Source organism: Erythrolamprus reginae, chromosome 2, assembly GCF_031021105.1.
Source record: "Erythrolamprus reginae isolate rEryReg1 chromosome 2, rEryReg1.hap1, whole genome shotgun sequence".
NCBI lineage: Eukaryota > Metazoa > Chordata > Lepidosauria > Squamata > Dipsadidae > Erythrolamprus > Erythrolamprus reginae.
The window spans coordinates 149,790,877-149,808,360 of NC_091951.1; the positions used below are offsets into that span (position 1 = coordinate 149,790,877).

At 43.3% G+C, this 17,484-nt stretch overlaps 1 protein-coding gene across 1 annotated transcript in view; it reads right to left on the bottom strand.

Moving 5' to 3' along the window:
• Positions 1-3,073: 3,073 nt before the first annotated feature.
• The window catches only part of UBALD2 (UBA like domain containing 2), a 41,787-nt gene continuing 27,376 nt past the window's right edge, over positions 3,074-17,484 (bottom strand). Inside the window, exon 3 of the mRNA XM_070739854.1 lies at positions 3,074-5,033. Within this exon, the coding sequence (XP_070595955.1) occupies positions 4,713-5,033 (321 nt within the window). The 3' untranslated portion in view covers positions 3,074-4,712. The remainder of the gene's footprint in view (positions 5,034-17,484) is intronic.

The following is a 17,484-nucleotide window of genomic DNA, read 5'->3' on the forward strand; positions in this document are numbered from 1 at the left end:
GTACTTTATGTGGGCAGGCATACTCAGTGCTGATTTTTGCTTTAAAAAAATTGCAACATTAAAAAAAGCCCAAAACAAGATGGCGATGCATGTGCAGTGCCAGAAATTTGGCTTCTGAACATGCTCAGAAGTTCCCATGGTGCAGATCCATATGTATACATTGCTCAAAAAAATAAAGGGCACACTTAAACAACACAATACAACTCCAAGCAAATCAAACTTCTGTGAAATCAAACTGTCCACTTAGGAAGCAACACTGATTGACACAGTTTAGACAAGCTACAGCTTTCAACTTCCTTGGCCAACACCAGAGGTCTTCAAACTTGGCAATTTTAAGACTTGTGGACTTCAACTCCCAGAATCCTCCAGCTTAGCTGGCTGGAGAATTCTGGGAGTTGAAGTCCACAAGTCTTAAAATTGCCAAGTTTGGAGACTCCCCGCCCTTATCTCAGAGATCGCCTTCTGCCACACAAATCCCAGCGGCCGGTTAGGTCCCACAGAGTGGGCCTTCTCAGGGTCCCGTCAACTAAACAGTGTCGTTTGGCGGGACCCAGAAGAGCCTTCTTTGTGGCGGCCCCGGCCCTTTGGAACCAACTCTCCCCAGAGATTAGAATTGCTCCCACCCTCATCGCCTTTCGTAAGCTTCTTAAAACCCACCTCTGCCGTCAGGCATGGGGGAACTGAGATATTCTTTTCCCCCGGGCCTTTACAATTTACGCATGGTATGTCTGTATGTATGTTTGGTTTTTATAATAAGGGTTTTTTTAGTTATTTTAGTATTGGATTGGATCGTTACTAGTTGTTTTTATCATTGTTGTTAGCCACCCCGAGTCTACGGAGAGGGGCAGCATACAAATCAAATTAAATCAAATCAAATCAAATAAATAAATAAATGATGAGCTGACTGTTGACAGTATTCATTTCAAGCCACAGACCAGCAGAGCTGAGAATCAAGGCCATGCTCCGGTTCATTCAGCTATTACTGCAGCCTTAGAACCAGGTTGTCAGGCTTTTTTTGTATATTAAATCCAAGTCACCAAAATCCAACTTTCAACTGACATAAGGCGATTAGGCAAAATGTTAACATTTATTACTGAAATGCAACTTTGGCCGAGTAACTCCATGGCTGAACCTGGCTCTTCACTTCTTATTCTAACGTTATCACCCCTGGACATCAACATGCTGCCTGGGGACAACAATCTGCCTGCCAACAGGATCCTCAGCACTCGCCAAAATCCCTGCTCTACCAAATTTTTAATTATTTGAATTGAAAATAACACACACAGGAAACTGGCACTCTCAAAGCCTCAAGCATAACCAGCGCTTTTTGCTTCTGGATCTTATGCCCACGGGGATTGTTAAAAAATAGAATGGGAGGAGACGGTAGCTCAAATGTTATGCTTTCCATTTACAAAGATATTTAGCGATCGGCCACTCAGGAAGACAGCTGGTTTGACAGCACCATCCATACCCTCTCAGAATTGCTGATGCCGCTGGTCTGAAGACCGAAGATCCCGTTCAATCAGAGGTAGACAACTGATAACATATGGATGCATCGATGTCGTCCCTCTACATCACTGGCTCTCAACCTTACTAATGCCGTGACCCTTTAATATAGTTCCTCGTGTTGTGGTGACCCCAACCGTAAAATAATAAAATTATTAGGAAACTCAGGAGTGGGATCTAACTTATCTCACTGCCGGTTTGCTTCCTTCTGCGCTGTGTGGCTGCACCTCGTGGGCGCATGTGTACTTTATGTGGGCAGGCATACTCAGTGCTGATTTTTGCTTTAAAAAAATTGCAACATAAAAAAAGCCCAAAACAAGATGGCGATGCATGTGCAGTGCCAGAAATTTGGCTTCTGAACATGCTCAGAAGTTCCCATGGTGCAGATCCATACGTATACACTGCTCAAAAAAAATAAAGGGAACACTTAAACAACACAATATAACTCCAAGCAAATCAAACTTCTGTGAAATCAAACTGTCCACTTAGGAAGCAACACTGATTGACAATCAATTTCACATGCTGCTGTGCATTCAACTTTGTACAGAACAAAGTATTCAATGGGAATATTTCATTCATTCAGATCTAGGAGGTGTTATTTGAGTGCTCCCTTTATTTTTTTGAGCAGTATATATATATTTGCAGTAATAATAATAATAATAATAATAATAATAATAATAATAATAATAATAATTTATTAGATTTGTATGCCGCCCCTCTCCGCAGACTCGGGGTGGCTCACAATAATAGTAGTCTATTTGCATGTGGGTGGACCCACCTGGAGACAGAGGAGTAGCGTTTCAGTTCCTAAGGTCATTGGAAATATGTGTTTTCCGACGGTCGTAGGTGACCTCTGTGAAAGGGTTGTTCGACCCCCAAAGGGGTCACAACCCACAGGCTGAGAACCGCTGCTGTACATTGTAGTCAAAACACTCCCTGAGGGATGAAGCTGACATTCTCAAACCCACCTTTCTTGGGTGATGTAAGTAGGGCAAAAGGGTTGGTTGTAAAGGCGAAATTATTTTTTTTATATTTCAGGAAATTTAAGGCACCCACTGCACCCTTTGCTAAGGGAAGCTCTCAGTCACTACAGGATGTCATTCTAGACTCTGGGGAAAGAATTATGTCACCTTTGGGAGGTAGCACATATTGTTTCCTGGTGGAACCACAAGGAACCTTTTAAAAGAAAAAGAAAAAAACCCCAACAACTCAACAAGGGCAAAGTGCCACCACTCCTTCTGGCTGTCTCTGTAGGTTACTGGGTTATTCAGTTTATTCACCGTTGGCTCTTCCTGATCCTTCCTAGATGGATTGCTCTGTTAAACTGTTCAGGCTTAAAAATGTGGCATCAAAAATTGTAACGTAATAGTAATTCCGAAGGAATGCAAATATAATACTGACAACTGTTGGCTTCTATGCACAAACTCAGCCAGCAGTTTCAACGTTACCTGTTGTCTTCCAATAAATTCTTAATTATGAGATTTAAGCGACATCTTCAATTTTTTACGGTGAGGGTCTCCAGCAACAAAGAATTGAAAGGACAAAAAAAACCCAAGGACCAGTCAGATTAAAAAAGTGGTTTTTTTATTTTTAAATTAATAAAAAACCTTCAACCTGTTTAAGCAAGATTCTGATTTTAAAACCTAAAAAATGTAGAACCTCAACTCTTAGCCTGCCACTGGATTGAAGGGAGCGTTCGGGAGCCTTCCTTCAACAGATCCACCTTCTATAATAGCTTGCGTTCTCCGTGATGTACGTGCCTTTGAAAATTTCAGCTGTTTCCCCTTATGGATGAGCCTTCCCAATGCTTAAACATTGTCCTTTTTAAAGGGAATCAGCCCGAGAGTTGAAGGGGGAATTTTTTTCCAAGAAAAAGGGACGGAAGGAGGGGAGGGAGGGAGGGAAGGAAGTAGGACGAGAGGATACTTCAATTTATGGTAAGATACAAGTTTCAGTGATTTTGGGATGTACCTGTTGCAGCCATCATGAAAGTTTCAATAGGCCAAAATGGGGACATGTGGATAAAAAGTTAGAGCATCTTCCCCTTCTTTACAAAAACAACAACAGAAGAGAACACCAGCAAAGGGGGGAAAAACCCAGCCTGCTGGTAAGGAGAAAGAGCTAGCTGGCTATCAAAATTATTTTGTTAGAGTGCACATATATTAAACTCTGAGACATCAGAGAGGCAAAAAAAAAAATAGACTTCTTATATGTACACACACGTTGTGGGCCAAACTCAACATGCTGTTTGAAGAGGAAACTCCCCAAAGGGTCTAACAGCAGAGGCATTTTACATTATTATTTATTTGTCTGTGTTAATTTATTTATGTATAGATTCTCCTGTGGCCTACAGGAAAAGACTGTGGCGCAGCCTCTGCAGCATAAAATTAACAATAGCAACAAAAACAAAAATAATAATAAAAAAAATCACCCCCACTTTGATGGAGAAAGAAAGGAGGCTGGATTCTTTCAGCACATAACCCTCTGCCAAAAACAGGCCTCTTAAAATGCCCATCTCTCAGCTGCAATGTCTTCCAGCCTTGGTCTCTTCCCATAACAAGGACAAGGGCAGCTACAATTTTGGATGTGTGGCTTCCTTCAGTGATTCTTTTCCCGAGGCCCCTCAACCCTCTAGCTGCTACAGGTATTGCCACATCCCCGGGAACCAATGGGAAAAGAAGAGGACAACAAAAACAAGGGAGACATCCCCCCACCCCAATTTTTGAGCCACGCCCCCCCTCCACACCTATACGTTTGAAGGGAGGCGCCATTATCCCGTTTCCAAAGCAGCTGCTTCATCCTCTCTTTTCCAAGCAGCGTTCTTAGAATACCACCTGGATCTTTGCAATTCCGTCGCTTTCCTTTGTGATGTATATATATATACATTAGATATATTTATATATTTATATATTATAGTTATATATATTTTTTCTTTTTTTAAAAAAAGAGAAGAGACCAGTTATTAACTCTCCTGAAGAGTGGATAGGGGAAGAAAAAAAGAAGAAAAAAGAAGAAGAAAAGGATCATGGGGATAACTGATGACATATCATCAATTTAAAAAAAAAACCTATAAAATATTCCAGTGCGATCTTCAGATAGAAAAAAAAAATGCCCCCCCTCCCATCTATCTCCCGTGCCTCAGATTTGCCATATCCTCTTCCCCCCCCTTGCCCCCATCTTCTTTCCCACTCCAAAAACGTCAAGTCTTATCTCTGGCCATCCATTGCTGCCATGGCTTTCTGCTGGGGGGGCGCTGGCTGAGAGACAGGAGGCCACATGGGCTGCTGGTGATGAAGATGGTGGTGGAGGTTGTGACTGGTGGGGGACGAAGGAGGGATCCAGGCAGGTTGGTGGTTGGGAGGCGAAGAGGCCCAGTAAGGGCTGAAGCTCCCTGGAGGAGAACATGCCATGGACGTAATGGGACTATTGCTGCTTTGGAGATTCTCTGAAGTCCGAAGCTTGGAAAACATTGCTAGAGCGTCTGGGAAGTTGGGTGGTGTAGCTGGAGTATTGCTGGGTGTGCACATCTGGAGGAGACAGAAGAAGAACAGAATTATAATTCAGAATTCCCCCATCACTTGACTAACATGGTATCAATAAGGCAACACTCAGAAATGGTATTTAAATTACAGTGATCCCCCGGTTATTGCGGCCCCGACCATTGCGAACAGGGTAATTTGCGATTTTTCAACCCGGAAGTCAAAACACCATCTGCGCATGCGTGCCCTTTTTTCTATGGGCACGCATGCGTAGATGGCGCCGGGCAGATCAGCTGCTGGGCGGCTTCCCTGGGTCTTCCCCCTCTTGCTGGCGGGAGGGCGAGCGGCGGGCATCAGCAAGGAGTTTCCCCACCGCCCACGCAAACTCCTCGCTGCCGCCCGCCCTTCGCCCGCCCACGCCGTTCATTCTCGCCGCTTCCCAGCTGAGTCCTGAAGCGAATTCGCTTCAGGACTCAGCTGGAAAGCAGCGAGAGCGAGCGCCAGCGAACGGCTTGTCCGCCGCCTGCCTGCCCGCTAGCGAGGAGCCGAAGATTGGGGGCGGGGCGGCTGTTTTAAAACGTCGCCGCCGGCATGGGGGGCTTCCTAGCAGCCCCCCAAACCCGGGTTGGGGGTCCGGGGGGTGCTGGCAAGCCCCGCATGCTGGCGGCAACGTTTTAAAACAGCCGCGCCGCCCCCAATCTTCGGCTCCTCGCTAGCGCTGCGGAAGTAAAAACACCATCTGCGCATGCGCAGATGGTGTTTTTACTTCCGCAGCGCTACTTCGCGAAAACCCGCTTGTTGCGGGGGGTCCTGGAACGGAACCCTCGCAACGATCGGAGGATCACTGTAATCCCAACAACTCTCTGAAGATTTTCTTTGCCAAATTCATAACACCTTCTAGCTCAGTGATGGCGAACCTATGGCATGGGAGCCACAGGTGGCACGCGGAGCCATATCTGCTGGCACGTGAGCCGTTACCCTAGCTCAGCTCCAACATGCATGTGTGTGCCGGTCAGCTGATTTTTAGCTCACACAGAGACTCCGGGAGGACGTTTTTGGCTTCCAGAGAGCCTCTGAGGGGCTGGGGGAGGGTGTTTTTACCTTCCCCCAGCTCCAGGGAAGCCTTTGTAGCCTGGGTAAAGCGAAACATAAGCCTACTGATCCCACCAGAAGTTGGGATACAGGCAGTTTCTGGCCTCTAGGGGGCGAGGGAAGCTGTTTTCGCCCTCCCCAGGAATTGAATTATGGGTGTAGGCACTCGCGCATGCATGCTCTTTCGGCACCAGAGGAAAGAAAGGTTCACCATCAATCACTGTTCTAGCTCAACCTTTTACATCTAACTCAAGTGAACAGACCCAAAAGTGCTTGTTTTGAGGAGGCAACTGGACTTTCTTGTTTTTTCTTTGAAGACGCTTCATTTCTCACTCCAAGAAGCTTCTTCAGTTTGACAGGGCAGCGGGGAATGGAAGAATTTATATTCCTTACAGACATTTGGTAATCTGCATCTTTTTAGAGCACTGTTTCCCAACCTTGGCCACTTGAAGGTATCTGGACTTCAACTCCCAGAATTCCCCAGCCAGCGAATGCTGGCTGAGGAATTCTGGGAGTTGAAGTCCAGATATCAACTCCTGGGAGTTGAAGTCCAAATACTGTATCTTCAAGTGGCCAAGGTTGGGAAACACTGTTTTAGAGGATTCTTGAAGCACTTGGAGGTTTTATCTGTGTCCTCAGAGTCACCTGAATGGTGCTCCTGGTTTCTGTAGTCTATAATTTTTACCTCTGGAAATCCATTCCTACTCCCACACTATTCCAAGGGCATTCATCCCAAATTGTATAGCAAAAGTCTGTAGAGATTCTCAGTCACCGCTTGAATATACCTTATTTTTCAGCGTGGGTAGAAAAGTCTGGGCATCTACCCTTCAGCCTCTGCCTCCCAGCAATTTGCCTCCTTGCAGCAAACAGCAAAATCAGCTTCAGCACAGCCTGATTTAGCCGATTGGCAGCTGATTGGCGGTTGGATCAGTTTCCCAGAATACCAATGACCAGCTGTTCTTAGGTGCGGGGATCACTGCCCATCGCAGCTACCTATCATTGCCTCTCCGCGGCCCATTTTTCAACCTCCGCACACCCCATTTTGGACCTGTTCCAGGCGGCAGGGATTCCCATTGCCTGGAACAGGCCGAAAGGAGGCCGAAAATGGGGCAGGCAGAGGCCAAAAATGGGGCAGGCAGAGGCAATGGGCCGTGATCCCCACAGCCTGGAACAGCAGATAAGCTGAATTCCCGGAGGCCAATCCAACCACCAATCAGCTACTCGCGCTAAATCAGGCTGCGCTGAATGTGACCAGGCTGTTTGCTGTAAGGAGGCAGATTGCTGAGAGGCAGAGGCAGATTTCCCCATTCACCCCATTTTCCTCCCCAAAAGCTAGATGTGCCTTACAGTCCAGAATGTTTTATAGTCCGATATGTATAGTCCAATACGAATGCGGTAAATCTTTCCATTTCCCACTATCCTGCCAGAGCTGAAGAAGCTTCTTAGATAAAAAGTGAAACATCTTCAAAGAAAAAACAAGAAAGTCCAGTTGCCTCCTTAAAAAAAAAAAGGCACCTCTGGGACAACCATGACTTGGATGACTGAGAACCTCAAGTGAACAGAGTTATAATTTACAGCATGTGTGCTTTTGATAAGCAACAGGAAAGGACGGGATACAGTAGTCAGTAAGTGGGTAGAACACTTTTTTAAGGCTACCCAATTCAACTTGCTTGTGAATTGCCCTTTATCTTATTTGTGGCCGAATTATCCTACGGCCTAATTTGGTAAGAGGCTTTTATAGTGTAGGATGTGGTTTGTGGGTACATAGGAGCTCAACTTTCTCCTACAGTTCCTGGGTGGAAAAGGAAGACACAAAGGAGACACTATCTATGGAACCTCCATATCCCGAAACAACTGCTCTGTAGAAGACAACAACAATAGTTCAGAAATTAATAGAAGAGTCTCATAAACTGGCTAATAAGCCTGCTAGGTTTATCATTTAAGCAATCTTCTTGAGAAGCACAATTTAAAGGAAAGGAAAAGCTGTTATAGCATCGATAGAAGGAGAAGAGCAAGCGGCACTTGTTTAAACCAGTAGAAAAGTTAACAGTTTGGCCCATCGTCCCCTGTCTATCTGTCTGTCTGTCTGTCCGTCCGTCTGTCAATCATTTCAATTTATAGACCGCCCTTATCCTGACTGACTCAGGGAAGCATACAAGATTAAAAACAGAAATACAAAGTTTAAAACCACGAGAATAAAAAACACACATCCATCATTCATAGAGAGCAGGGGTGGCGCAGCAGGTAGAGTGCTGTACTGCAGGCCACTGAAGCTGACTGTAGATCTGTAGGTCAGCGGTTCAAATCTCATCACTGGCTCAAGGTTGACTCAGCCTTCCATCCTTCCGAGGTGGGTAAAATGAGGACCCGAATTGTGGGGGCAATAGGCTGGCTCTGTTAAAATGTGCCATTGCTAACATGTTGTAAGCTGCCATGAGTCTAAGGCGAAGGGCGGCATAAAAATCGAATAAATAAATAAATTCATAACTGGTGGCCGCAGCAAGATGTCATCGCTCAACAGCTCCAGACCTGCTGGCAAAGCCGTGTTTTTAAGGCCTTTCGTATTTTTGTCCCCTTGACCAATCTAGTTCTGATCAAAGCGCTAAAACCTTCCACTTGATATTAATATAAATGCAATCTCGTGAGCGATACTTTTCACAAGCCTGGAGTTATGAATAGTCAGCAAAGAGCAATCCAAGCACTAGAAGGCCTACGTTCCTTCTTTACCGGAGACAGATTCAAGCAGGGTTTTCAAAGGATAGCTTATTACTCTTCTGCCAAGGGAGGGGAAAAACTGGGGCACTCTCTCTCTCTCTCAAGCCTGACTTTTATGGCAAGAAAGTTTAAGATCAAAGCTTCGATTTGAAGAAAGCCTAAAACTCAAGAGGTCTTCGAATTTGGCAACTTTTAAGAGTTGTGGATTTCAACTCCCAGAATTCTCCATCTCCATCCACCAATTCTGAGCGTTAAAGTCCACAAGTCTTAAAGCTGCCAGGTTTGGGAACCCCTGCTCTACATAATGAATAAAGGCCAGAGTGATCGACTGCCAAAGTATTCACACTAAAGCTAAATTCTAATGAATATCTCATCAAGCATATTAGGGGACTTTAAGTATTGCTGCCCAGATTATAAATAAATTGCAGGTGTTCCTGGAGCTGATTAATCCGTGGAAGTTGAGTGTCGTCTGCAACTGGAGAGAACTGATGACATTTCTATGGATTGCAAATCACAGGAATATTTTAGGCACATGGAGAAGCCTATGGGTAAGTTGTGCTGCAAGTTTTCAACTGACCCACATCTTCTGACATAATTCCAAAGAAGGAGAGTGTGTCCCATCTTCTATGCCATTGAAGCAAAGCGTGCAAAAGAGCATTAATGCATTACACTTTGCATACTTTCCAATTAACACAGTAAGCACTGTAGAACTGGTGACTTAACAGTCATGGGCATTGCCAATGAGTAAACTCTGCTCTTACCAGGACACTTATATTTTCCTACGTGGAAAAGACTGCCCCTCTTGTATGCTGTTATCACCAGGTTCCCCTTAGAGGGAGGGGGAATTCCTGGACTTGGCCTTGAACTATTATTATTATTATATCTCATTAGCATCCCTTCCGGCCTTGGGTGCCTCAGCACACTTCTTGATTCATTGAATCTCCTTCCATCCAGCTCTCAAAAAAGAAATGATACTTCTGAGATAGGAAATGGCAAGATATGATGGGGGGTTTTGAATTATGATTGTAATGAAACACCCCCAATTAAGTGCCCCATCTAGTTTTCTGTCGATCGCACGGCATCTTCACTGTGACCAGGATTGCACAAAAGTTTCCCTTTTGTGATTCAATTGATGAACAAAATAGTAGGTTTTGAATAGTTTAACCCAAATCAAATCATATGGTCTTCTGGTGTTTCGGTGCACACAGGAACCAATTCAAACACTTTTGTTCTGAAAATAAATTCTGTGGTGGAGGGGGTTTCCTTGGGAAATGTCAGCAACAGCTGGAAAGGCAAGAAGACCTTGAGGACATGGTGGAGGCAGGGTAGTGAAGAGGGATCAACGCGCACTATCTTATTCTATTTGCCCTGTAACATCAGTCTGAGGTCCTGCTAGACGCAACTTCTGCTAGTTGTTGTTGTTTTCAGTTGAATTTCAGCTAATCCAAGAGTTCAGCAGAATTTCTGTAGTACAAATAGTTCAGGTTTCAAAGAAAAGATTTTCTGTTTTGTGCACCTCTCAATTTTATCTTTCTACTTTGCAATCCACTTAGATGCACATTCAACAATCCCTTTTATTAAAAAGACACTCTTGCAGTTAAAGAAACTCCAATGAATTTAACAACTGGAGTGGTCCAGACCTTCCTTTCTAATTTAGGTTCTAAAAAGGGTTGGCTACCTGGACAATCAATTAATGATAACACTATCATTCCAATAGGTCAGGGGTAGGCAAAGTTGGTGCTTCTATGACATGTGGACTTCAACTCCCAGAATTCCAGAGCTAGCAGGATTGGCTCTGGAATTCTGGGAGTTGAAGTCCACAAGTCATAGAAGAGCCAACTTTGCCTACTCCTGCAATAACAGGATAATCTTTTGGTTCTATAAACTGTGGGACAAAAGAAGCCTCATCTGAACACTTCCCTTGTCATCCCTTCTTCATTGAGCAGAATCCTCCAGAAATTTTCCATCCCAGGATTTAATGCCTTCACCCAAATTCTTTCTGCTGATCACCGGTTGGCAACAGTTTGGCTGTTCGATTCTCACCAGGTTTAAGATTAACTCAGCCTTCCATCCTTCCGAGGTGGGTAAAATGAGGACACACAGACTGTTGGGGGCAATATGCTGACTCTGTAAGTTGCATAGAGAGGGCTATAAAGCACTGTGAAGTGGTATATAAATCTAAGTACTACTGCTATATTCTAACTGGGTATTTCAATGCTGTTTTAGAAACATTCTGCTGTTCTGATGGCACAATGTTCTGCCCTAGCTACGAACCACAAAGAATGCAGCACACACAAAGCCTGTACAAACCTTATTTTACTAATTAAGCTTTCTTATTAATCATCAAACACAAATACAGTTTAAAGCAGTCTTTTCTGAACAGTGGCTGTTAATTCAACTTCACAAAATAATAACTCAATTCTGAGTAAACAGTCTTGTAGGTTACAACAATCTTATAGTGGCTGGCAAAATGCCCAGAAGAAATTTGCAGGAAAAATGCCAAGAACAAGAGCTGATCAGATGTTCCTGAAGTCAAGACACGAAGGAATATGAACAAAGTTGTTTCCTGCAAATTGGCTTCAATAGGCTAAGTGAGGGGCCAAGCCTTACTCCCAAGAATACCTCCTCCTGAGGAACCATCCCTGCCTTTTGGCAGCTCTATGTGCTCATGCATTGAGAATAGGTTCCTCTTCTTCTTCCTCCACTGATGGGAGCTTCTGAAGGTTCTGAAGACCCTGGCTGAACCTCTGCCTCTAGCACAGAGTCCTCTCCAGTTTTCTCACTGTCCAACTCAGGTGCCAGCTGCACAGGTCACTGGCGCATTATCACACCAGCCTCTTCACTGTTGGAATCAGCTACCAGCTGCTCGGGCTGCTGGCAGACCACAACACGAGTGTTCAGACCCTTCAATACCTTCTCACTGTCTTTTAAAAAGCTACATTCAAATCCTCAGTTTGGACTGCACCAACTTGAAACACCAAAGATGGGGGCCTACTAGCCTACATCTGGCTGTTACACAACATGCTTAATTGTTGTCAGTGCTACCATCCATCTTCCCTGCCGGGTGAAATTCACACACATCTCTATGTCCCTTTGTTTTGCGGATGAATGTAGGCCAGCTGTATTCCTTTTCCTAATATGTTGCATCAACTCAACTTTTCGTTTTCTTTTTCTAAACGAGATTCTTTCTTTCCTTCACCCGTTTGAGAAAAAGACCCATTTTAGCAATAAAATTAAAGGAGACTATTTGTAGCGCAGGGTTGAAACGGCAGATCCCTAGTGCTCTCTGAGTTTGATTGCTTTCTTACAGACAATTCATTATCCAAACTGGGTAACATCATCTGGGCTGATGTTGTTACCTAGTTTGGGTAATGAAACATCTGCAACAAAGCAACAAAGCAACAAAGCACAGACAGTACCAAGGACTCGTTTTAGCTTGAACGGCACACTAGGAAAACTACCATTTTCATTCTGAGTACTTGACTACCCAAGGCTGAATCTAGATGGTTAGAGGACAGGCACAGAAGAACTGTACCAAATCCCTGTTCCCTATGAATTACCCTCATTCCTCCTATAAAACGAAACAGGTTGAAAAGTAAGCGGACTTATGTGCGCACCAGTCGTTTATATTCATTGGTGCGCAGGAGACCAGTCGTTTATATTCATTGGTGCGCAGGAGACCAGTCGTTTATATTCATTGGTGCGCAGGAGACCAGTCGTTTATATTCATTGGTGCGCAGGAGACCCAGGGGTAGGCAAAGTTGGTTCTCCTAGGACTTGTGGACTTCAACTCCCAGAATTCCTGAGCCAATCATTCTAGCTCAGGAATTCTGGGAGTTGAAGTCCACATCTCATAGAAGAGCCAACTTTGCCTACCCCTGCTCCAACCCTACTAAAAACAAACACTCCCTGAAACTCTTCCAGCCAAGAGACTGAAAACCTGCCAATAATGTATGCTTATTAAGCCTTACTCACCCAATTATGATGCACCTGCATAATGAGATGTACCCATTTATTTACACAACAGTGTATTTCCTAAACAGCAACTGTGTCAACCAGTCCAGCACCGTCTTTCAAAAGATATGATCTGAAATTTCTTCATCCCATGGGAATGGCTCCTGTATGTTTTCATTTACTTAGCAAATGTTCTATATGATCATTTCTGTACACAAGGTAGGGAACTGTACATCCTTTCATAGGATTAAAGCTTACAGACTGGAGCTCATTTGCCTCCCATCCAGTTGAGTAATAGCTACTACATGTTTCCATTAGCTGAAAGTATAATTTTAAAAAAAAATCTTTGCATTTTGTGTCCTTGGTCATATAAAACATTTCAGGCTGCAACTTTTTCTTCAATAGGTTTGTTCCAGGATTAGTTACAATTTCACCCTGTGAAATTCCTCACTAGTATCCTGATTTTCAAGTTTCAAGTTTCATTGGATTTATATGCCGCCCCTCTCCGAAAACTCGGGGCGGCATGAATTTGCTTTAGACTTCTGAAAATCCTAGGCTTCCCCAAGCTTAGATATGTGTGTGTAAATACGTGTGTGTGTGTGTGTGTGTGTGTGTGTAAATACGTGTGTGTATGTATGCCCGTGCACACATGCGTGAATGTGTATTCATCCATCCATTCATTCATTCCCTAATAGGAAAAATGTGCCATGTAAAATGAGCCATTTTGCCATCTATCTACACCAGTGGTTTTCAATCTTTCTAATGTCATGACCCCTTAATACAGTTCCTCATGCTGTGGTGACCCCCAACCATAAGTCTAGTGCCAATTCTCCCAACAGAGCTTTAAGCTGATTGGCAGGAAGTTCAGATAGCCACCCCCACTGTAAATGCCTGATTGGTGGGATTGTAAAAATATGTTCCAAGGTGCCAGAACAGAAGTTTTAGTTCCTAACACCATGGGAATTTACTCTGGGAATTTAAGTGCAGACATCTTCAAGTTGCCAAGTTTGGGAAACACGGATCTACATGGTCACTAGGAACTGAAAACAACTTGATGGCACATAATCAATTCATCAGTTTAGCAGCACAGTTCTAAGTGTGGTTGTTGTGTGTTTCTGGGTAGGGAGGGTATACGACCCAAGATTGTCCATGCATGTTGTAAAGGAAGAATCGTATTGATCTAGCTTTAGGCTGTGGAGATAACCAACACATTTATAAACTTAAAGGAGACTGGAATTGCTAGTAGTTTTCTAAAAACTACTAGCAAATCCTCATACTTTCAGGTGCAAATCCATGAAGAAACTGATCAAAGATTCTGTGAGGGTTAAGAGAAATTTGCCTTAAGGCAAGTAATTTCAACTGACCTACTTCTAGCACCAATTTTACATGTGGCGCTTCAAAGAGCCATTATACAATGCACATTCTCTTCCTAACTTCCTTTAAAACAAAGTTGTATACCCAAACATGTCATTTTGATCCAGACCACACACGTTCATTTTTTATTCATCAAATCAATCTCAATCTCTCTCCCCTGTTCTTTGTTTCGTAACCAGCTGTCCATCCATCAAAGCTGTTTTTCTTCAATGTGCCTGTCATTATAAGCCCAGGCTCATTAAAAGAGATATCTGGGGTTCTTTGTACATCAGGCCATGGGATGTGATTCCGTTCTGTATCTAACCAAGGACCCCTGCCTTGTTAACATCACTTACTGAGAATAAGTGATATGAGTACTGTAGAAAAAAGAATACTGATCTAATATCCTATCTGATGAAGCTTAATTGCAACCTTAACATTTGGTTTAAGAACTATTGTGGAACTAATGAATGGTGCTAGTGAATCACCAAAAGACCTTTTGTGGAAGTGTTAGACAAGCTGTTAATTGTTTCAAGGCAGAAATCAGTTAGCCACAATTTACCCAACCTCTACACACCAGACACCATTCTCACAAGTTTGTGTCCCGTCATATGTGCTCAGTGGACTAAAGATTCCACTGATCAAAAGTTAGCTAATAATTCTGAGAGTTATAATCCTAATATCCTGGGAGACCAATGACTGCGAAAAGCTCTTAGATCTCTTGTGGATAAATGATTCAATGAACTAACCTTCTATATTACCTTCCTACCGTAGCACTTCTATTCTTCTTCCCCACAGCATTATTAATACCTCTGCTTTCATAGTTACCATATAAAAAGGAGGCAAATCACACTACAAATAAACCTGATTTCAAAGAATTAAGGAAACATTGTACTGCAAAATGTTCTTTTAAAACAAAGACTACTCTATTCGTCCCCCCAATGTGACTTCATTACACATTAACAAGCAGTATCTAATCTCAAGCAGCTGAACGTGTAACACATATACCTCTGGCTGCCAAGTACATTTAACCTGGATCTGTTTTTCATTCCACACTGGCAACTTCAAAAGAAAATCCTTTTCAAGCAGGCCCAAAGTATATTTTCAGTACCCTTTGAATGTACTTGTGTATGTCTGTATCTATTTATTTATAAGATTTTTTTGGGGGGGGGGATGTTCCTAAAAGTGAAGAGAAAATGCAGCTACGGTAATGATGGTGTGGGTGGGTGTATGCATACCCTGTTTCCCCGAAAATAAGACGTACCCCGAAAGTAAGGCATGTCAGAGGTTTTGCAGAATTTGCTAATACGTATAAGGCACCCCCCGAAAATAAGGCGTAGTCAAGTTTACATATGGTACGGTGGAAAAACATATGGTACCATTCAAAGCTGTTCATAGCGGTACCGTAATAATGTGGCGTCCCCTGCTGGCCCCTTCCATCGCTTTGTACCGTCCAGTACAGCAGACACAGTCTGCTGCTGTCTCACCGCCATTACATTCTCCACTACAGTGCGTAGACTGTAGTTCCTCTGGTGGCCAGAAGCTGCAATAGCGGGAGTATACTGTTGTACCATATAAGTGCCGTCGTTTGTGTACGTGGGTACCGTACCGTAATCAGTGTACCGTATGGTACACTTTCTTGGGGGTGTCAGCTTTTCTGCCTGTGAATTTGTCTTATTTGAGAAACGTAGCACAACTTTTGAAGCAAAAATTAATATAAGACAGTGTCTTATTTTTGGAGAAACACGGTATAAATTACATACATGTGTTGTGTATGTGTGAGATAAATCAAGTGGTGTAGTTGTTCATCTTGACACGTGATTCTGGGTGGCAAACTATAGAAACATAGAAGTCTGACGGCAGAAAAAGACCTCATGGTCCATCTAGTCTGCCCTTATACTATTTTCTGTATTTTATCTTAGGATTGATATATGTTTATCCCAGGCATGTTTAAATTCAGTTACTGTGGATTTATCTACGTCTGCTGGAAGTTTGTTCCAAGGATCTACTACTCTTTCAGTAAAATAATATTTTCTCATGTTGCTTTTGATCTTTCCCCCAACTAACTTCAGATTGTGTCCCCTTGTCCTTGTGTTCACTTTCCTATTAAAAACACTTCCCTCCTGGACCTTATTTAACCCTTTAATATATTTAAATGTTTCGATCATGTCCCCCCCTTTCCTTCTGTCCTCCAGACTATACAGATTGAGTTCATTAAGTCTTTCCTGATACGTTTTATGCTTAAGACCTTCCACCATTCTTGTAGCCCATCTTTGGACCCGTTCAATTTTGTCAATATCTTTTTGTAGGTGAGGTCTCCAGAACTGAACACAGTATTCCAAATGTGGTCTCACCAGCATTCTATATAGCGGGATCATAATCTCCCTCTTCCTGCTTGTTATACCCCTAGCTATGCAGCCAAGCATCCTACTTGCTTTCCCTACCGCCTGACTGCACTGTTCACCCATTTTGAGACTGTCAGAAATCACTACCCCTAAATCCTTCTCTTCTGATATACTGTATATAAGAATCAAAACAATTACAACAAATGCAAACAAAATATGCAACATAAGCTATAGCCTACAATCTCTAATACAACCAGGAGACAAGTCCCCTCACACACCTGGAGCCACGGGCTGGGACTGTATTGTGGACAAAGGCTTTCAGGAATCCCAAAGGTTCTCTCTCCCCTTCCTCCATATTCTGACTAGCTGTCTTAACCCTTTTGCCAGGCTAAACCTGTGATCTTTCAAGGTCAAATGCAAGGAAGACGTCTAGGTGACAGAAAAGGTGGGGCAAAGGGCATTGCTTGACAGTCTTGTGACTTTAGGGACAGGCCCATACTGTTTTCCCAGCAACAACATGGAAGTGTTTTGCCACTTACTTCCTCTATTTGCTAGCTGTAGGTGTTTTACTCCTGAGTTTAATAACTTGTAGCTTTCAATTTCACAGGGACCGGTGTCATTTAGGCTTCATTCTGCTCAGCTTTTTCAAGTCGGCCAAGGCGGGTACCATCTTTTGCCATTTGCTTTCTAGCCGTGTTTAATTCCATTTCTTCAGTGTTGTTAAAATTGTAACGGCCATTAGGTCTTTGACGTTTTGTTATTCTTTATGGTACCTACTTGCCAGCTTAAATTCTGAGCAAATGTGCCCTTAATGCAAAAATGGTTAGCCTTACTTCACAAAAGAAAGACTCACATTGCCATTTCCCCCCCAACCGGCAATAATAGAATAGTACGTTACGAAAAACAAACTAAACATCAAACTCAAAATAAAATTGCATGTTCTCTCTCTTTTCCTCCCTAGAAAGCTGAGGCCACATTAGCAGCAGCATAGAGCAGCGTAACCACAACAAAACAGTTACAAAATAAGCCAACGGTGGCTT